Source organism: Amblyomma americanum, chromosome 1, assembly GCF_052857255.1.
Source record: "Amblyomma americanum isolate KBUSLIRL-KWMA chromosome 1, ASM5285725v1, whole genome shotgun sequence".
Lineage (NCBI taxonomy): Eukaryota > Metazoa > Arthropoda > Arachnida > Ixodida > Ixodidae > Amblyomma > Amblyomma americanum.
Genome location: NC_135497.1, coordinates 512469178 through 512485123, shown reverse-complemented (window position 1 = coordinate 512485123; position 15946 = coordinate 512469178). Strand labels below are relative to the sequence as shown.

The 15946-nt window shown below is 50.2% G+C and overlaps 1 protein-coding gene across 1 annotated transcript in view; it reads right to left on the bottom strand.

Moving 5' to 3' along the window:
* Nucleotides 1–13235, bottom strand: part of LOC144128410 (uncharacterized) — a 32689-nt gene extending 19454 nt beyond the window's left edge. The window contains exons 1-9 of the mRNA XM_077661792.1: nt 12967–13235; nt 12065–12467; nt 10930–11187; nt 9535–9828; nt 8506–8640; nt 6183–6482; nt 5232–5438; nt 4410–4571; nt 509–695 (exon numbers count right to left, since the gene is read on the bottom strand). Of these exons, the coding sequence (XP_077517918.1) occupies nt 509–695; nt 4410–4571; nt 5232–5438; nt 6183–6482; nt 8506–8640; nt 9535–9828; nt 10930–11187; nt 12065–12467; nt 12967–13235 (2215 nt within the window). The remainder of the gene's footprint in view (nt 1–508; nt 696–4409; nt 4572–5231; nt 5439–6182; nt 6483–8505; nt 8641–9534; nt 9829–10929; nt 11188–12064; nt 12468–12966) is intronic.
* Nucleotides 13236–15946: the final 2711 nt, after the last annotated feature.

Here is a 15946-nt window from a genome sequence, read left to right as displayed (position 1 = left end):
AATTCATTGTAAGCGTGGAACAGCACCCCGAACTATGGATCCCTGAAAATTCGCTAAGATGCTCATAAGGAGCCCAGCGCAAGCCCACTAGGACACAGCGTAACTGCAGTCGGATAAAATTGAAGAACGAAGCGGCTTTCCCTCATAAAAGGACCCCCTTCCAGCCAATGGCATCAGCAGATTTCCATGACCCTGCTAGCGTGACATGCGGGAAGCGCCAGATGAAAAGAGATTGTCCACTCCCTCTTTGGTCGGGGACAGCCCCCTCCCTGCATTGTCACGCCGCTCCTTGCGTTGTCTAGCTAGCAGGGTCATGAGAGCCGGCCGTCGCCAATGGCTGGAAGGGAGTCCTTTAACTGACAGGAAAAAGTCGATTCGCTCTTCAGTTGCATTCGACTATAGTGGGCTGCGGGAGAGAGCACGGGAGAATTATGTGGCTCTGTGTCCAACTGCTTCTCTAAGCGCTTTCTGTCGATGGTCGCGATCATAGGACATGAAGACAACGCACGCGGCTTGCTCGTCTTCAGCACGTATAGGTCGGAGTGGTCCGAGTGGAACTTGCGCATGCTCTCGCGGAAGACGATGCGGCAGCCGCTCAGCGTCGGGTCCATCAACAGCATTCCCTTGCAGCCACCGTAGCGGATTTGTACAGCGCACGGCTCCTCACCCTCCTCTAGCTCCAAGGCGTGGTGGACCTGCGGAAGGGTGGACAATGAAGGCTTCTACAAACGGCTATGTACTTATGTCACTCCATACATTATATTTTAGCAAAAATAGGAAAACCCGCCAGGACCTTGTCTTATGCGGGAGCTGCGGGATTACAAGATAACCAGTTCCGTACCGGTACAAGCTTTCTCCTGGCGTTGTGCTCGTGTTTCACGTAATTAGGGTCACAATGGCCAGATCCGCTGGGTCCTCATAACCACAAAGGACACATTCCCGAGAGCACCGTCCCTAGACTTTCTAAACGGCAAAGAGGCGAGTTTTAGTCAGGACATAGTAGCCACCACCGATGGCGACACTGCCTGCCGCAGAGGAACTTCTCGTATACAGATATCGCTGCAAAAATACCGTCCTATGCATCACAGGTTTCTGTAGTTCATGGAGCAGAAACGTATCTCATGTATGGTGGATGACTAGACATTGGACTTGGGCAGCATTTGGACATTGATGACACGTCCACTGCTCACAATAGACAGGGTTCATGCTGGTGTATATGACAAAAATTCCAGGGTTTTCAAGGACTTTCGAAGCCCTCTGCGTGATTTTCAAGGACCACATTCGCAGTTAGAAATCCAAATAAGACAGATGTTCAGCGGTAGAAAGAGGCGTGAAATGATGAGAATTCACTGAAAAAGGGGATTGTCATTGGAGCCAATATTTTAACAAAGAAACTTGTCTTCGGATAAAACGATGGCAACAGCATATTTCCTTTTTCAACCACTTCTCATCATTGTTTGTTACACGGATGACCACTTTCAGTTTGTTAGATGATGCAAACATTTATTCGCTAATGAAGCAAAGCAAACACTCAATCAGTCCTTAGGTGGCCCCTATTCGCTTCTCCTCAATTTTTATGTCTATGTCCAAGACCTCCTACTGCTTGCTCTTGGCAGTCTTCCTTAGGATGTCCGACTTCATGATGCAAGTCAGGCCACTGGTTGCCTCTGCTTTTTCTGCATACAATTCTGCTGAAGCTGTCAATTCTGCAACTACGGCTTCTAGTTTCTTTTTCCTCCTTCTGAGAGTTTCAATCTCTTCATCAATGCACCGTTTTTTCCGCTGTTTCGCATCTTCGCGCTCCTGCTTTTTATGTGTTTTCAAAAAGGCACGGTATTGGCTCTTTGGAGAAGTCAAAGATGCTCTCAATTCCTTAGTGATGGGAACATTGAAAATGCCACCTGCTACGTGTACAGCATCACAGCTAATCCGCTGTGAAATGCCCTGCGTCCATCACAAGTCCATGCTTCTTGCACGCATCCATCAAGTTTGAAGACCGCGATGGCGCTGTCTGTGGTTCATTAGCTTGACATTCAGATATCGTCACGAAGCTCCTTACCATACAGCTACTCCCGGCGGCTTGCATGTGCTCTCTATGCTTTGCACTTTTTAGATGTCTTTCTAGTGCCGACTCCCCCATGGCAGTGATGTCGAAACACTTACAGCAAACTTTGCATTTTGCCTTGTGCGGATTTGACATGTCCGACGCAAGCCACTCTCGTTAGTAGTCGTTGTGCAGCCATGACCTCTGAAATTTGCATTTTCCGGGTATTGTTTCCACGCACGGTGACTGGCACACACTACGCTGCAGATGCACAAAATGTCACGATACCGCCGCACACGCACACCCAAGCACTACACGGGCAATAAATCTCGCGATACAACCGCACATACACATATCAGCGCTACGCGCGCAGAAAATGTTACGATGGAACAGCACCCGCGCGCATGAGCGTTACACGTGCTCAAGACGTGACGATACAACCGCACACGCAAGCGCTAAACGTGCACAAAATGTAACGCTTCGACCGCGCAACCACACACACAATGGCGGCCATTTATCTACTCAACTGGAAAGTGGATTAGATTATATTGGATCTTGGGGCTTCTAACCGGAGGACCTTACACTGAAGTCCTAGCCAACTTTTTTGGGACGCTACGACAGAGTCTGCCCCGCCGTGTCGTCACCACCACCCATCACTTGAGCCTATTCCAATTTTCAAGGCGGCGTTTAGTTGTTTCGACCGCCCTGGCCTAGGAAAAGGCTTCTTGCTCATTCACCTCGCTGTCGGTCGTTCCGCCCTCTGTCGGCTGACCTGAGTCGAAACCTAGCGCCTGCAGAAGGGTACATGTATTCGGTTGGCAGGGGTGGAGTGATCTACACAACAGAATAACATGCTCTATCGAATCCTCATCCTGCCCACACATTGTGCACATGATGTCCGCATTGATCTGGCCGGATACAGGGCTTGCCACTTCTTCGTGCGCAGCACCCCCGCTCAAGCCCTGAAGAGTAGTGCACTCCTAAGGTACCACTGCGAAGGGAGTTGTCGTAGAAGCGCTCAAAAAGGCTGCGTTCCAATACTCCCAAGTAGACGGCTACTTAGACGTCTAGCCGGACAGCCGCCATCTTGGGACGCGTTCCATTTCTCGGCGAAGCAGTCTCATAAGACTGCTTCGCCGAAGTCCACATCGATGCAGGCTAACTTGCTGTCTAAAGATGGCGGAGCTGATGCACGCGGATGATTATCGTTATTGCTCACTTTGTGAAAAATAGTAGTACAACTGTTCATAAGCTTTAGTTACATTATTATGCCGCGAGGCGGCGTGAGCAGTAGACAAGTTCCAATACATGGACATGTAGACTGCTTCCTAGACGTCACACTAGACGTCTTGTTAGACGTCTAGAGTATTGGAACGCAGCCAAAAAGTACGCAGGAAATGGTTGAGAGGAAACGGTAAACAAGCCAGCGTCATTGTGGCTAGACGTTCACGAGCGTCCGCTAGGCACGCGCTTACTTGACTGTACGAAACTTACACTCTATTTTTAACAATATCGCAGCGGGATTTCAGGTGGGTTGATATTTTATTATATGCAATCACTGAATGTTTATTAAAAATAAAAATTTTTAAAATTCAAGGGTTGTCAAGCATCTTCAAAAATTCCATGACCTTCAAGGCCTTGAAAACAGTCCTATCAAATTCCAGGGTTTTCAGGGGTTTCAAGGACCCGCACGAAATTATTTAGACATACGATGGCCTCTCCTGTCCAAAAGAAGCGAAGCATTATCATGGGCGGCAGAGTTTTGGGAGATTGTTCCTGTCAAGAAGTTGGATCGGATGAGATGGCTGTGGGAGGCGCGAGGCATGAAAAAAGGCTTCTGCTATTAACAAAAAAAAAAAAAACTCGCAGGACTGTGCCCCCCCCCCCCCCCCCGTTAAGTGCAAAGTGAAACCATCGGTCAAGCTCTGTCTGCTTCCGTGACCTTCGGGATCCCGGCCGACGGACAGACACACTGCGGAGGATGGCTACTTTGAAGTGCGGATTTGACTCGAGGTAATGTTTTCTCTCTCTCCCTATCTCTGTCTCTCACACAGGACAGTTACCGGGTGTCCAAAGCGAATGTATGAGCGTTGGCAGCGGTGTGACAACAATGAATTTTTTAGAAAGCCCTGCCGCTACTTGGCATGCTGCCAATTTCTCTAGTCGATTCATGTCGAGGCATAGTAATTGCGCGGGAGCGTCTTGGCACCAGCGAATTTCGTCGCTACCCGCGCGGGAGCAACTTAATTGGCGTGCGGGCAAAATCACCGCCGGCACAGCCACGCTTGTCTTGGTGACCTGAGCAACACATTAGCAAAGGTTGTAAGTTTAGACTGGTTGTCGATAAGGACGATAATATACATACCTTGCGCAGCAGGCCGTGCGATATTCGCCCTATGCCGTCGCTGAAGATGTACTCGCGATGGGAACCATCGCTGCTGCGGCCAGGGGCTGCGTGGCGGATGTCCGGTTCCACAGACGTGTTTTGGCTCGGGACCGTTAACAGACCCAACGACTGCGAAAAAGCCTGCACGCAGGAAAAGAGGTCTCCCGAGTGGGCCATTTTGCCATAGCTGGCTGGCTATAATAATGGTGATACAGAATTCATGTTTGTGCAGCTGGGAGTTGTGAAATTTGTGAAACCTTTCGCAAATATAGAGAACATTAAAGAGTGGCTTCTCAGCAGTAGAAAGTGTGTAATGGAAACAACACCTCCATAATAGGCATTGGTACTCTGAAAAGAGGCGGAATTGCCTGGTTAGATCTCCGGACACAGTCCGTGCAGTGTCGTAATTACTTATGAACGCTAGTCTTACTTTCCATTCCCCCTCTGGAGCATTTTGACACTCCCACATTCGATTCGAAAACGCGCAAGGCATAACTTATGATGTGGATAATTTCACAGTCAGATATGAGTCACTGCACATGGCGCCTGATCCCTGCGGACCGCTGATCAATGAAGGGCTCACATAGCTACAATGCGATCCAAACATATATGGATTAACGCAATGCACCTGGCCTTGAAAGTGTGATGAATGATGGTGAATGGCAGAGACACTTGGCTCAGCCTTCTTGAAAACAAAAGCTACATTACTAAAAGCGAAGAAGAGATTCCCTCGCACAATTTTATGCAATTTAGTCGCTTTTCCCGTCACCTCTCTCAACAAGAACGTGACTGGCCTCTGACCTGTCCAAGCCGTGCCATGAACTTGGGCACGCTGACGATGGTAGAGAGGTCGCCGATACCATCGCGTATCTGCTCCGCGGTGCGGCCCTGATTGTCGTGCGCGTAGAACCAGACGCCGTGGCTGCGTAACTGGCTCGTCGAGCAACCCAGGAACATGAACCGGCGGCCACCAATCTTCAGGCCGGACGACAGCGGAGGCTTGATCACCTACAGAAAACAAGCCCAAGGTAAAAGAGAGGAACTAAATGGACGGTTTACATTGTCATTTCAAGGAGCCCATCAAATGCATCATTTTCCTCAGTGTTCCTATCAAATATCTTCATGCAGTTTTGTGCCCTCCTCTGCACTTCAGCTACATGAATCCATACAGCAGCGGAACGAAAAAGCGACGGTGAAATCAAATTAAAATAGGCAAATAGAAGCTCATCAATGTGAGACTGAAATGTAGCACTACTGCCAATATAGATTTGTCGCATGACATTCTGATTCCTTGTGCCCTTCTGTGCGAAAGGAAGTAGCCGCAATCCTCGGGTATCAGCGGTGTCTGTGCGTGTGAAGCCTTTAAGTAGCAAGTGTATTACCGGCTCACTAGGTGAGTGGACACGCCAGTCGCACTGTGGATAGGCGGCGCTGTTCACCTACAATTTGAGGCAGTTACATGCCTTTCCTTCTCTCAAAACCGGTGGCATGTTTAGACTGCCAATTTTGAGTAAAGGGAGGAACATAACTGGATCCCCGAGTAAGAGGACACCTCAACAGCGCTCTGAGCTACGTGGCGGTGGTGTACATGTGAAAAAAAAACAGTGCTTTCGCACAGTGTTTTGTGCTTAGCAATGCTAAACCGCCAGCCATTTTTTTTCCTTGAGACTTCAGATACTGCATTTTTCCAAAAAATTAAGCACGCTACGGCTACTTGTTCACAGGGCGATCATGAACCCCCCAACAGCGTACCGCGCTGAGAAAGTCGTCCTTGCAGGCACCCAGCGAAAAGGAGATGAGCTTGCAATCGTCGTCCCGCACGACGATGCGCAGGGCGTAATCTGGGTCGCAGTGCTGAAGCAGGCGGCTCTTGCACACAAGTTGAGGGGGCATGTAGACGCGCCGAGTGGGCGTCAGGATCACCTTGCGCACCTTGACCATGTGGGATGGTAGCTCCTGGGCGATCACCGAGCCTGTGAAAACGTCGATGCGCTGCCGGTGCACCCGATACCGGAAGTACAGGTGCTCCAGGGCACTGCGGAACCAGAACACCTGCGCGGTACCGCGCCACAAGGACACTGTTCTTGATATGCTGGATATATAGAAGCGTTGCACAAAGATCGGTAGGAAAAAGAGGCAATAGTGTTGATGTACATAAAGCATTGAAAGGAACTGTAGTCCGAGAAGAAATGAAAAAAAAATTTAAAAACATGATTATGTTCAGGGTTCACCGGCACTTCTTATGTGCAAAGTGAATTTTTTTCCTCACTTTCCGCTTAAAATGACACCTTGAGATCAAGCTCCACAAAATTGCTAAGCTACACACCGTTCACTTATCTGTGTGCCCCTATTATCACACAGTTAGCATACTGCATTTCTGCATGCATTATTTAACCGATCACATGTCTTAATACCGAGTTCCTTGTGTATCAAACTGAGCTCCTCGTTCAGTTCTGTAATATCGCGCACTTGTAGCCACCTTAAAGCAGCGCAGTCTACACCATGTCATGCAGCTCTGCACGAACATCAGAGGTCTCCCAGGCGCCCGCGTGGTGTTACGCCTAGACCTTTTGAATAAGCGCTCCCTGAACGTCCGTATGCACCGCACGCTAGCACAGTGAAAGAGATAGAACGACCTATCCCCTCATTTGTTCGCAACCGTTCAAAGAGCAGCTATATTAATATCAGCGTGCACACATTCCTATGCTATTTATCCGACGATCAGGCACACAATAAAAAATTTCCGACAACGGTGGCTCCCATGCATGAAAGCAAGCGTTATCCACCTTTTTTGCGATATGCTGGGAAGACACAGGAAACCGGACTTTGAATTTTCTAACGAAAATTCTCGTGAGCAAGCTTGGTCACGGCATGCAAAGTGCCGACAATAATGCAGACACAACATCTTTGGAAGGCTCAAGTGAAACTTTGCTAAGAAAGCAGCATGCCACTTTTCGATGCAGTCTCTGGTAGTCCCCACTTCCGCTACCATTGCCCTATATAGCCTGCAAGCCGCCGTGAAGGAATGAGGTGGAATGCTGATGCCAACAGTGCACTACACTTGTAACAACTTCATCGGGAAAGAAGCAGGTGCCTCTCAGGTGTTCATCTTGCGGAAACTCGAGGAGGAGTTCAGGAGAACAACCTGCCGGGCTATTTGTTTATGCATGTGGTTTACTGGGAAGCGCAAAAAACGGACGAGGGACGGAATAGGGGACACAAGCGCTCGTGAACGTGTTTCTGTGTCGCCTAATCCGTCCCTAGTCCGTTTTTTGTGCTTCCCAGTAAACCGCATGGTGGAGGAGGTCCATCGCTTCTGGTCGGTCGCGCGTTCCCAAGAAAGAGGATATTGCAAACTTGAATGTAATTTCTTTCAATTTAATTTTATATTTCGTTACACTGGCTTCCTAACGTTGCCACTAGCCTAATTTTACCGTCACTATCCAAAAAAAACAGGTTCCACTACTGCACACGAGCGCGTATAGTGTTGTCATGGGCACGAACTGAACATGCTCTGCTACATAAAACACATCTGTAGTTACACTCTTCAATTTAAAAAAAAAAAGCTAACAGAGGTTTAGCGCTTGTTTAACCTAGTGATACGAGCGAAAGCAATTAAGCAAGGGTACATATGGTTTGGCCCTGGAGTCGGTCTGGTGCGCGTTATCCATGGCAAGACAGAGACCAAGCGCCAGCGAAGCAACTGTGTTTGCAACCTTTTGCTAGACACGTGGCAGAGCAGCGAAGAGGCCCGGAGCGAGCGCAGCTGTGGCGAATCCACAGCGAGTTACGTATTATGACGTTCCTTGCTACGCCTTCGTTGCGCCGGTTCAAGGTGAAACGCGCAGTAAACTTGACCTTGGGAGTTGTGGGAAGAGTCGAGCTTTCGCTCTAAGAAAACCGCTGTTCTGCTGCTGCCTTCAGTACAGAATTCTGCAATAAAAGCTTACTTAACATAGTTCAGAAAACAAATCTTACTGAACGCCAGGCCAGGTGCGAGGCGAGCGGGCTGCGGACGTAAAGAGGGCCCTTACGCTTTTGTTGTTAAAGCCAGCCTGAAAAACCGGGCTCTCACCTTTCCCTGGCTAAGCGAGAAATAGATCTCGAAGAGAGCTTCTTCCAGGGCACGGGGACACTCCTCGGCGCGCGCAGACAACTCGAGGAGCGTTTCCCGGCAGCTCTGAGCGTCCATCGCCAGCTCATCGGTGACCTGCAAAGGCGGTAATCCAGGTGTTGCTCGTCCGCGTTCGCCAGTGCAGTTTTCAAGCGCCGCTCGAGTCGTAAGCCCGCTTAATTCTACTTCGCTTCGGGAATTAAGCTCCCTAGTGAAACCCAAAATGACACCGTAGGTCCGCAAAAATGCGCGCATGGAATAGTGACGCAGTTCTATATTTACGCCAGGTCATGGCACAGCGCGATATGCCAGAACCGCCAACGCAGCAAATCCCCGAACGAAGGCCATCTTTATCCGTCAATAGCGTAGATCCGACTCATCGGAGTAACCCTTACTTTGGAAGCAATATGCATTCACTCGTGATAATCCTTATTGATTCTGCATTTAAAATGGTATAGTGTGGTATGGGGGGAACGTCCCGAAGCGACTTAGCCTATCAGGGACGTTGAAGTAGGCGACTCCAGAGTAATTCCGACCACCTGGGGATCTTTAACGACCAACGACAGCGCACACCGCACGGGCGCTTTTGCGTTTCGCCCCCACTAAAGCGTGGCAGCCGCGACCGGAATTGGAACCCGGGTCCTCCGGGTCAGTAGCCGAGCACCGTAACCACTGAGCACATGCGGCAGCTACGTTTAGAACGTACTTGACATTAATCTTGGAGGTCCTGTACATGGAAATTATGTGATGTACTTGATCCAATTCCAACGGATATAGAGACACGCAAAGGGTGTCTTGTCTGTCTGTTTTGTATGTCTTTTAACTTATTCTACAGAAAACGAGAAGTTTGAAAGTGACAAGAACAAGAAATGTTCAAGAGGATCGAAGGTTTCACGCCGACGTCCTGGAACATTTGTAATTCGTCTGCTTTTGACCTTTGTTCTTGGGGTAGAGCTTACAAGAAATCCACGCAATGAGTTAAATCCCTACCTGAAAGCTCTCGGACCAGACGCTGAGCAAGGCGTACACGACGCCGAAGTCCTGCACGCTGGGCCTGGCCACTGCCTTCAACTCGCGCGCATGCAGCTCGCGCACCGGCGCGTAAAAAACCTGCGCGTTTTTGCGCGTGCGCAGGATCAGGTTGCAGAGAGGTGCCCAGTGGCGTGGTCCACTGAGCGTCAGGCGCATCATGCGACTTCTGCCCAGAACGTCGGCACCGCACTTGAAGGGTCCTTCACCGAACTCGACGGCCCGGTCCCACGGGGTGGTGTCGGACAGGTCGAACTGCGACAGGAAAGGTGGTGGGTGAGCAAGCTGTTGTTAGGCTTATTTTGAGGCTGACACGAATCAATTTATTATTATTTCATGGATCAAGGCACAAACTCAGGTTACTGATGTTCTTGTTGAAATCAAGAAATCAAGAATAGCATTGCAGTCCATTGGCAGAGCACGTAATGCGAATGCACGATGACGGATGGTCACTTAAGGTAACAGAGTGGATTCTAAGAGAAGGCAAGTGTAGCAGTGCGAGGCAGAGACTAATATGGGCGGATGAAATTAGGGAGTTTGCAGAGATAAGGTGATCGCAGCTGCAAAGGACAGGGTTAATTGGGGATAAGAGCAAAATCCTCTGTCCTATGCTGTCACAGTTACACTACTGCTGCTGATGATGATGATGACTGACCTATGTTCAGCGCCCATCATCTACACTAATGGCTGTATTAAGAAGGAGCTTCTAGAGCCACCACTGTCATAACTTTGTTTGTGTAGCAAAAAACAGTGAGGTCACGACTGTACTGCCACACTATCACTATGCCCTGTGAATGGGATAAGGGTATATGGGCTCTTGCCCCGTCAAATTAAACTATTGGCATACCGGCGTAGTCGTTTTGGAATTTTTGTGTGGATTCCCATTGCCCGATGTCCGTTGCTGCCTCTCGAGAAAGAAGGGGAGCGGGACATGGCTGAAAAAAAAATTCAGATACCAGTAACTAGGAAACAAAGGCTAGGCGGTTAGAGTGAAAGTACACAAGGAGCAGAGGACGCAGAAGCGAAAGGATGTATGTCCACTCTTGTTAGTGGTCGTGAAGCTTTACACCGCGCTCTTTTAAGCAGCAGAAGTCCGGTGACGCCTAAAATACGTTTTACGCCCATTAAGATCCCCTTCACCACAGCAGTCAGTGGTCCAGTTTTCTATACAGCTTTCCTTGCAGTCCTGCAATTTTGCGTGTTGCCCCACAGCTGCCCTTCTACGCAGTGATGTAGAACTCTACGACTAAAGGAAACTGTAGCGGAAGGGGAAACCGTAAGAGTACAGGAGTGTGTTTGTCGACAGGTTTTTTCTTTTAGTCCATTGAAAGCAATTAACGATATAGCGCTGCTCACCTGTGGCAGGTAGTCGCCCTCGCGGTTGCACTGGCTGGTGGCGCTGTTGCCAGCGCACACCTTGTAAAGCAGCGGCGGGTGCAACAGCTGCAGGTAGACAATAGTGGATGTCGGCGACGTCTTGCGCAGAATGATGCGGCAGATGGTCGAGTACCGCACCAGCAGCCGGAACAGCGTGGAGCTACGCTTGCGGACATCCACGAAGTACAGGTACAACCCATTCGAACAGTGCTCAAAGTGCGCATTGCACTGCGTCACCTGGTGGAAGAGAAGGCATTCAGAAGAAGGGCCTAAACCGAATTATTCCGCTCCGACTGCGAAACTGCCGTACTTTTTAAGTATGCCTATCCATGTTGGTACAGTTTTGCACTTGCCAATTCATGCAGCGTGGCAAATACGTTCCAGGCCCTTGAAGAGCTTTATGTACTGTAAGCACAGTATATCAAACCCCTTCAGAGTCCTCTTTTAAGACTGAGGATACATTTCCTCATCATTTGCGATGTCATGCAACCTAGCCGCGTCACCCCAAATCGCTGCACCGTAAGAAAAATTGGACGACGAATTGCAGGTCGTTGATACAGGAAGGAGTACATAAAATTGGTTGTTTGAAATCATCCACGCAGTGTAAAGCACTCTCCCTTCCCCTCTCACTAGTGTTTCTAAATCTTTCTGGAGCCGCTCTTCGCAGAATTCAATCCCCACAACAATTTAGGCTGCGCGCCAAGCAAGCCAACTAGACATGTAAGGAACCAGATGAATGGATAAGGGGCCCATGTGCCAAAGTGCGTGACCACCAGGCCCGAAGCTCTGCTTTGCCATCACGTACCCAAAACCTGTCCAGGAAAAAAGGGTTAGATTTAATGTGCCTATGAGCTGCCACTGCCTTCCAGAAAAATGATGCATTGACAAGTCCTGACTAACCTTCTCATATCCCTCTTACGACTGGGGCTCTCAGCATCATCGAAACTATTTGCCCAGCAGAAAAACACGCTGCTTTTAGGATACGACACTTTATGTCCTCACAGACTGCAATGCAGTTTATTCCCATGACCTTCCACCATGCAACCACCACTGCCATAACTCAAACTTCTGAACGGACGCCGTCAGAAAACACCCTACAGGAACATCATCTCACCTTAAAGCCTTCAGATGAGGTCAGCTCACTGTTGGGACAAGACGTCTTCGCAGATGAGCTTGTCCCATCTGAAGGGGAGCTAGACTTGACCGCTCTTCCCTTCTTTCCCCGCTTCACAGACATTGATTTGCCGGAGACGGAGGACGAAGACTTGGCAGACGAGAGTGGCGATGGCGGAGGCGGCATGGTGTAGGTGCTGTCAAAGTGCGCCACAAAAGTGTTGTACCCGAGGAAGCAGCCGAGGGCGAACGCGTTTACGGGTACGTCCTTGTGCTCCGTGGCTATCTGGGTGCTGTACGGGTCGCAGAACTCCTCGAGCTCCTCGGATGCGAGCCACCATTCTGGCGGGCCGGACTTGCCCGCAGCCGCGCCGTTATTAGAGGCGTTCTGGCATTGGTCGCACCTGCGGAAGTGAATGTAAAATTGACGCGCGGAACCAAGAGCTGGTACAAGCTTAAGAAGCAATATGTTCGAACACAAATGGCGGTACTCTCACCACCCTAGCCACCTCAATATGGCGGCTATGAGCCCGCAGAAACCGATAGTTCATTAATTGCACCAGGCAAGAAATTTTGAATTGAAATGTCTGCATAAACACTCCCCCCCCCCGTTTCTGAGACTGAATAGACGGAGATGCCGATAATAATTTGCGCAGTAAGTTGTTTATGAAGCTCTACAACCTCTTCCTCTCGATCACCATATTCTGAGCAGTGCTTCACAATTCATCTGCATTGCTCAAATGGCACTGCAGTCACCTTAGTTCCAGTGCGCACAAATCTCCCATGTCAGCGCATATGAGGAGTTTCTCAACTTACGCGACAGTAGAGGCTTGACAATATGATTGTTGACGCCGAGCGAAGACTGGCTAAGGGCAAAGCCAGAAGTACTTGTCGCGCACTCACCACTTAAGTACGATATGCATGAACGAGTCCTTGGGTGACCGCTCCAGTTGCAGCGTCACGTTTGCCGTCCAAGTGGGGCTCTCGTAGACTGCCACCTCGCCGCAGTCTCCGGCCACCACTTGGCCCACAGCGCACTGCAGACCGAGCAGCCGCCGAAGCTGAGACGCTGTCGGCGTGCCCCAGCCGGAGTCCAGACAATGGACGCGCAGCGCCATCTCCCGGCAGTTGTCCTCCCGGTCGCGAGCGCAAAACGCGGTCGTCGGTGCCATCGGCCCCGGAAGAAACGGCATTGCAGGAGGCTCCATAGTGGCAGGTGACTATTGTGCCATTTCAAACTCGCCGACTGGCTTCTGAGTTGAGTTCAACTATGGCTTCTGCTTGAGCGGTCACACCAGAAGACGGACGGGTGGACCTGGAGCTGCTCGCTGTCTTGCAAATGGCCTTTGGTGCGAGCTGCGAAGAGGCTTTGCATAAGTAATTAGGGCTGAATACAGCAGCTGCATTATGGGCATGAGTGACAGCATCCCTGATGTTGGGCACCACGACTTCATTCTTGCATAAAAACTGTGATTGCAGTTAACACACACCCGCCGCTGTGGCTCAGTGGTTAGAGCACTCGTCTACTGATCCGGAGTTCCTGGGTTCGAACCCGACCGCGGCGGCTGCGTTTTTATGGAGGCAAAACGCTAAGGCGCCCGTCTGCTGTGCGATGTCAGTGCACGTTAAAGATAATAATAATAATTGGTTTTGGGGGGAAAGGAAATGGCGCAGTATCTGTCTCATATATCGTTGGACACCTGAACCGCGCCGTAAGGGAAGGGACAAAGGAGGGAGTGAAAGAAGAAAGGAAGAAGAGGTGCCGTAGTGGAGGGCTCGGGAATAATTTCGACCACCTGGGCCGCTGCGTTTTTAGGGAGGAAAAACGCTAACGCGCCCGTGTGCTGTGCGATGTCAGTGCACGTTAAAGATACCCAGGTGGCGGCGGCTGCGTTTTTATGGAGGAAAAACGCTAACGCGCCCATGTGCTATGCGATGTCAGTGCACGTTAAAGATCCCCAGGTGGTCAAAATTATTCCGGAGCCCTCCACTACGGCACCTCTTTCCTCCTTTCTTATTTCACTCCCTCCTTTATCCCTTCCCTTAAGGCGCGGTTCAGGTGTCAAACGATATATGAGACATACTGCGCCATTTCCTTTCCTCAAAGACCGATTATTATATTGTTAACACACCGATACCACATACTGACACATTAAGCACCGCATCCTTCTAGTCTTGTTCGGAATCGCAGAGGGGTCTAGCCAATTGACGAACAACGAACATCTCGCAAAACGCCCTATATGACTTCTGCAAAAACCAGAGGGTATCGGGATTCTTGCACCAGAAAGTTGGGCAATCGGCGCGTCGGAAGAGGGTTCTTTTCCTCCAAGTAGTCTCCATCGATCAGGGAGGTGACCTACCAAGGTCTAAGGCCTACGTACACTGCGAAACGGCATCGGAGCGTAGTGCTTCGGATGAACGACTGCCACGTGGGGCACTGCTATGCCTAGGTGGCCTAAGCAAGGCACCGTAGCGGAACGCTTCGGATGGATGACGAACACGCGGGGCCGCATGTTTAGGTGGTATAGGTCGATTTCAGGCCGGCACCTTAGCGAAGTGCTTTCGATGAAAGATTACCGTACAGGGCAACATCATGCCTAGGTCGATTACGGGCCTGCACCGCAGCGAAGAGCTTCGGGTGAATAACGAACACATGGGACACCAATCCAACTAATAACACCTCGGCATCGCATCGGTATGCTTAGAATGAATTGAAAACACGAGCAGCCCCACTCGCCAATGGTTGCCCAGGGCCGACAACGGCGCCACACCGCAGCGGAAAGCTTCGGATGAATGAAAAGCTTGTAGGCCAGAAATACGTCAAGGGGCCTTGGTCTATTATGGGCCAGCACCGTCCTTCCGATGAAGGACGAGCGCGTTGAGAATCGCAAGGACTTAGTTGATTACGGCTCTTCATCGCAATGGAGTGGTTCGGAACAAAAGCTACGTAGCGCATAGTCAGTGGGCGCCGAAATCATAGCTTGAGACCATTTTCCCACTTTCGTCTGCATTGGCATGAGCCCGAGCAACGAACCGGAGATCTTGTCATCGAGCAGGGCGCCGCTAAATTCTAACAAGCCTTGCGGTTCGACTACCTCTCCTGCCTGGCGCTGCTTCCATTGCTACAGTTTCAGAAGGGCAAGGATTCATGAAGGCTCAGATTAGCATTTGTTCCCACTCTTTGCAGCACAAAAAATTTGGCCGAGGATTTGCTTAGCTAATCCAGGATATACAAAGCTGTTCATTAGCGTTGCCACTGACATCGAAGTTTACGTTGATTTTGAGGAAAGGAAAGGCGCATAGCTGGCTCTATGGGTCAGTGGACACCTCATTCGCGCTTTGAGGTACGCGGCGGTGGTTAGAGAGATGTGGACTGCAATAATTAGCGCTGACAACGTTGTGGCAGACACGCGGCACTGCAGCAATAGGCCGCAGCGTTCATTGGCTGAACAACCTCCCGCGATCAACCAATAACTGCCACCTGGCAGGGTGGGCCATGCCAACGTACATTCCAATAAATAAAATTGTAGAGCTATGCTTACGGGTTTCAGCGCAAGCCGACTGCCCCTCCCCCACCCCCAGCATACGAATTCTTTCAACACTCTCTTTCTTCCGATAGATATGGCCGCGTGGTCGACCAACGGCGCCGGCATATCGGTCGAAGTAGTTCAGTAGTTCCGTCTTCGCCAGCGCTAACGGTGTTTTCTTGTTCAGCTCGATATCACGATGCTTTCGACTTTCCCGTCGGAATGTAAATATTCACTTCTGCCGGCATGGCGAATATCCGAGCACCCCACAGCACACACCTTTCGCAATATCCGACGTGGACTACCACGCACCTCGTTAACGCGGCATTCGAATGCGGGCACGTGCGCACGGCTGC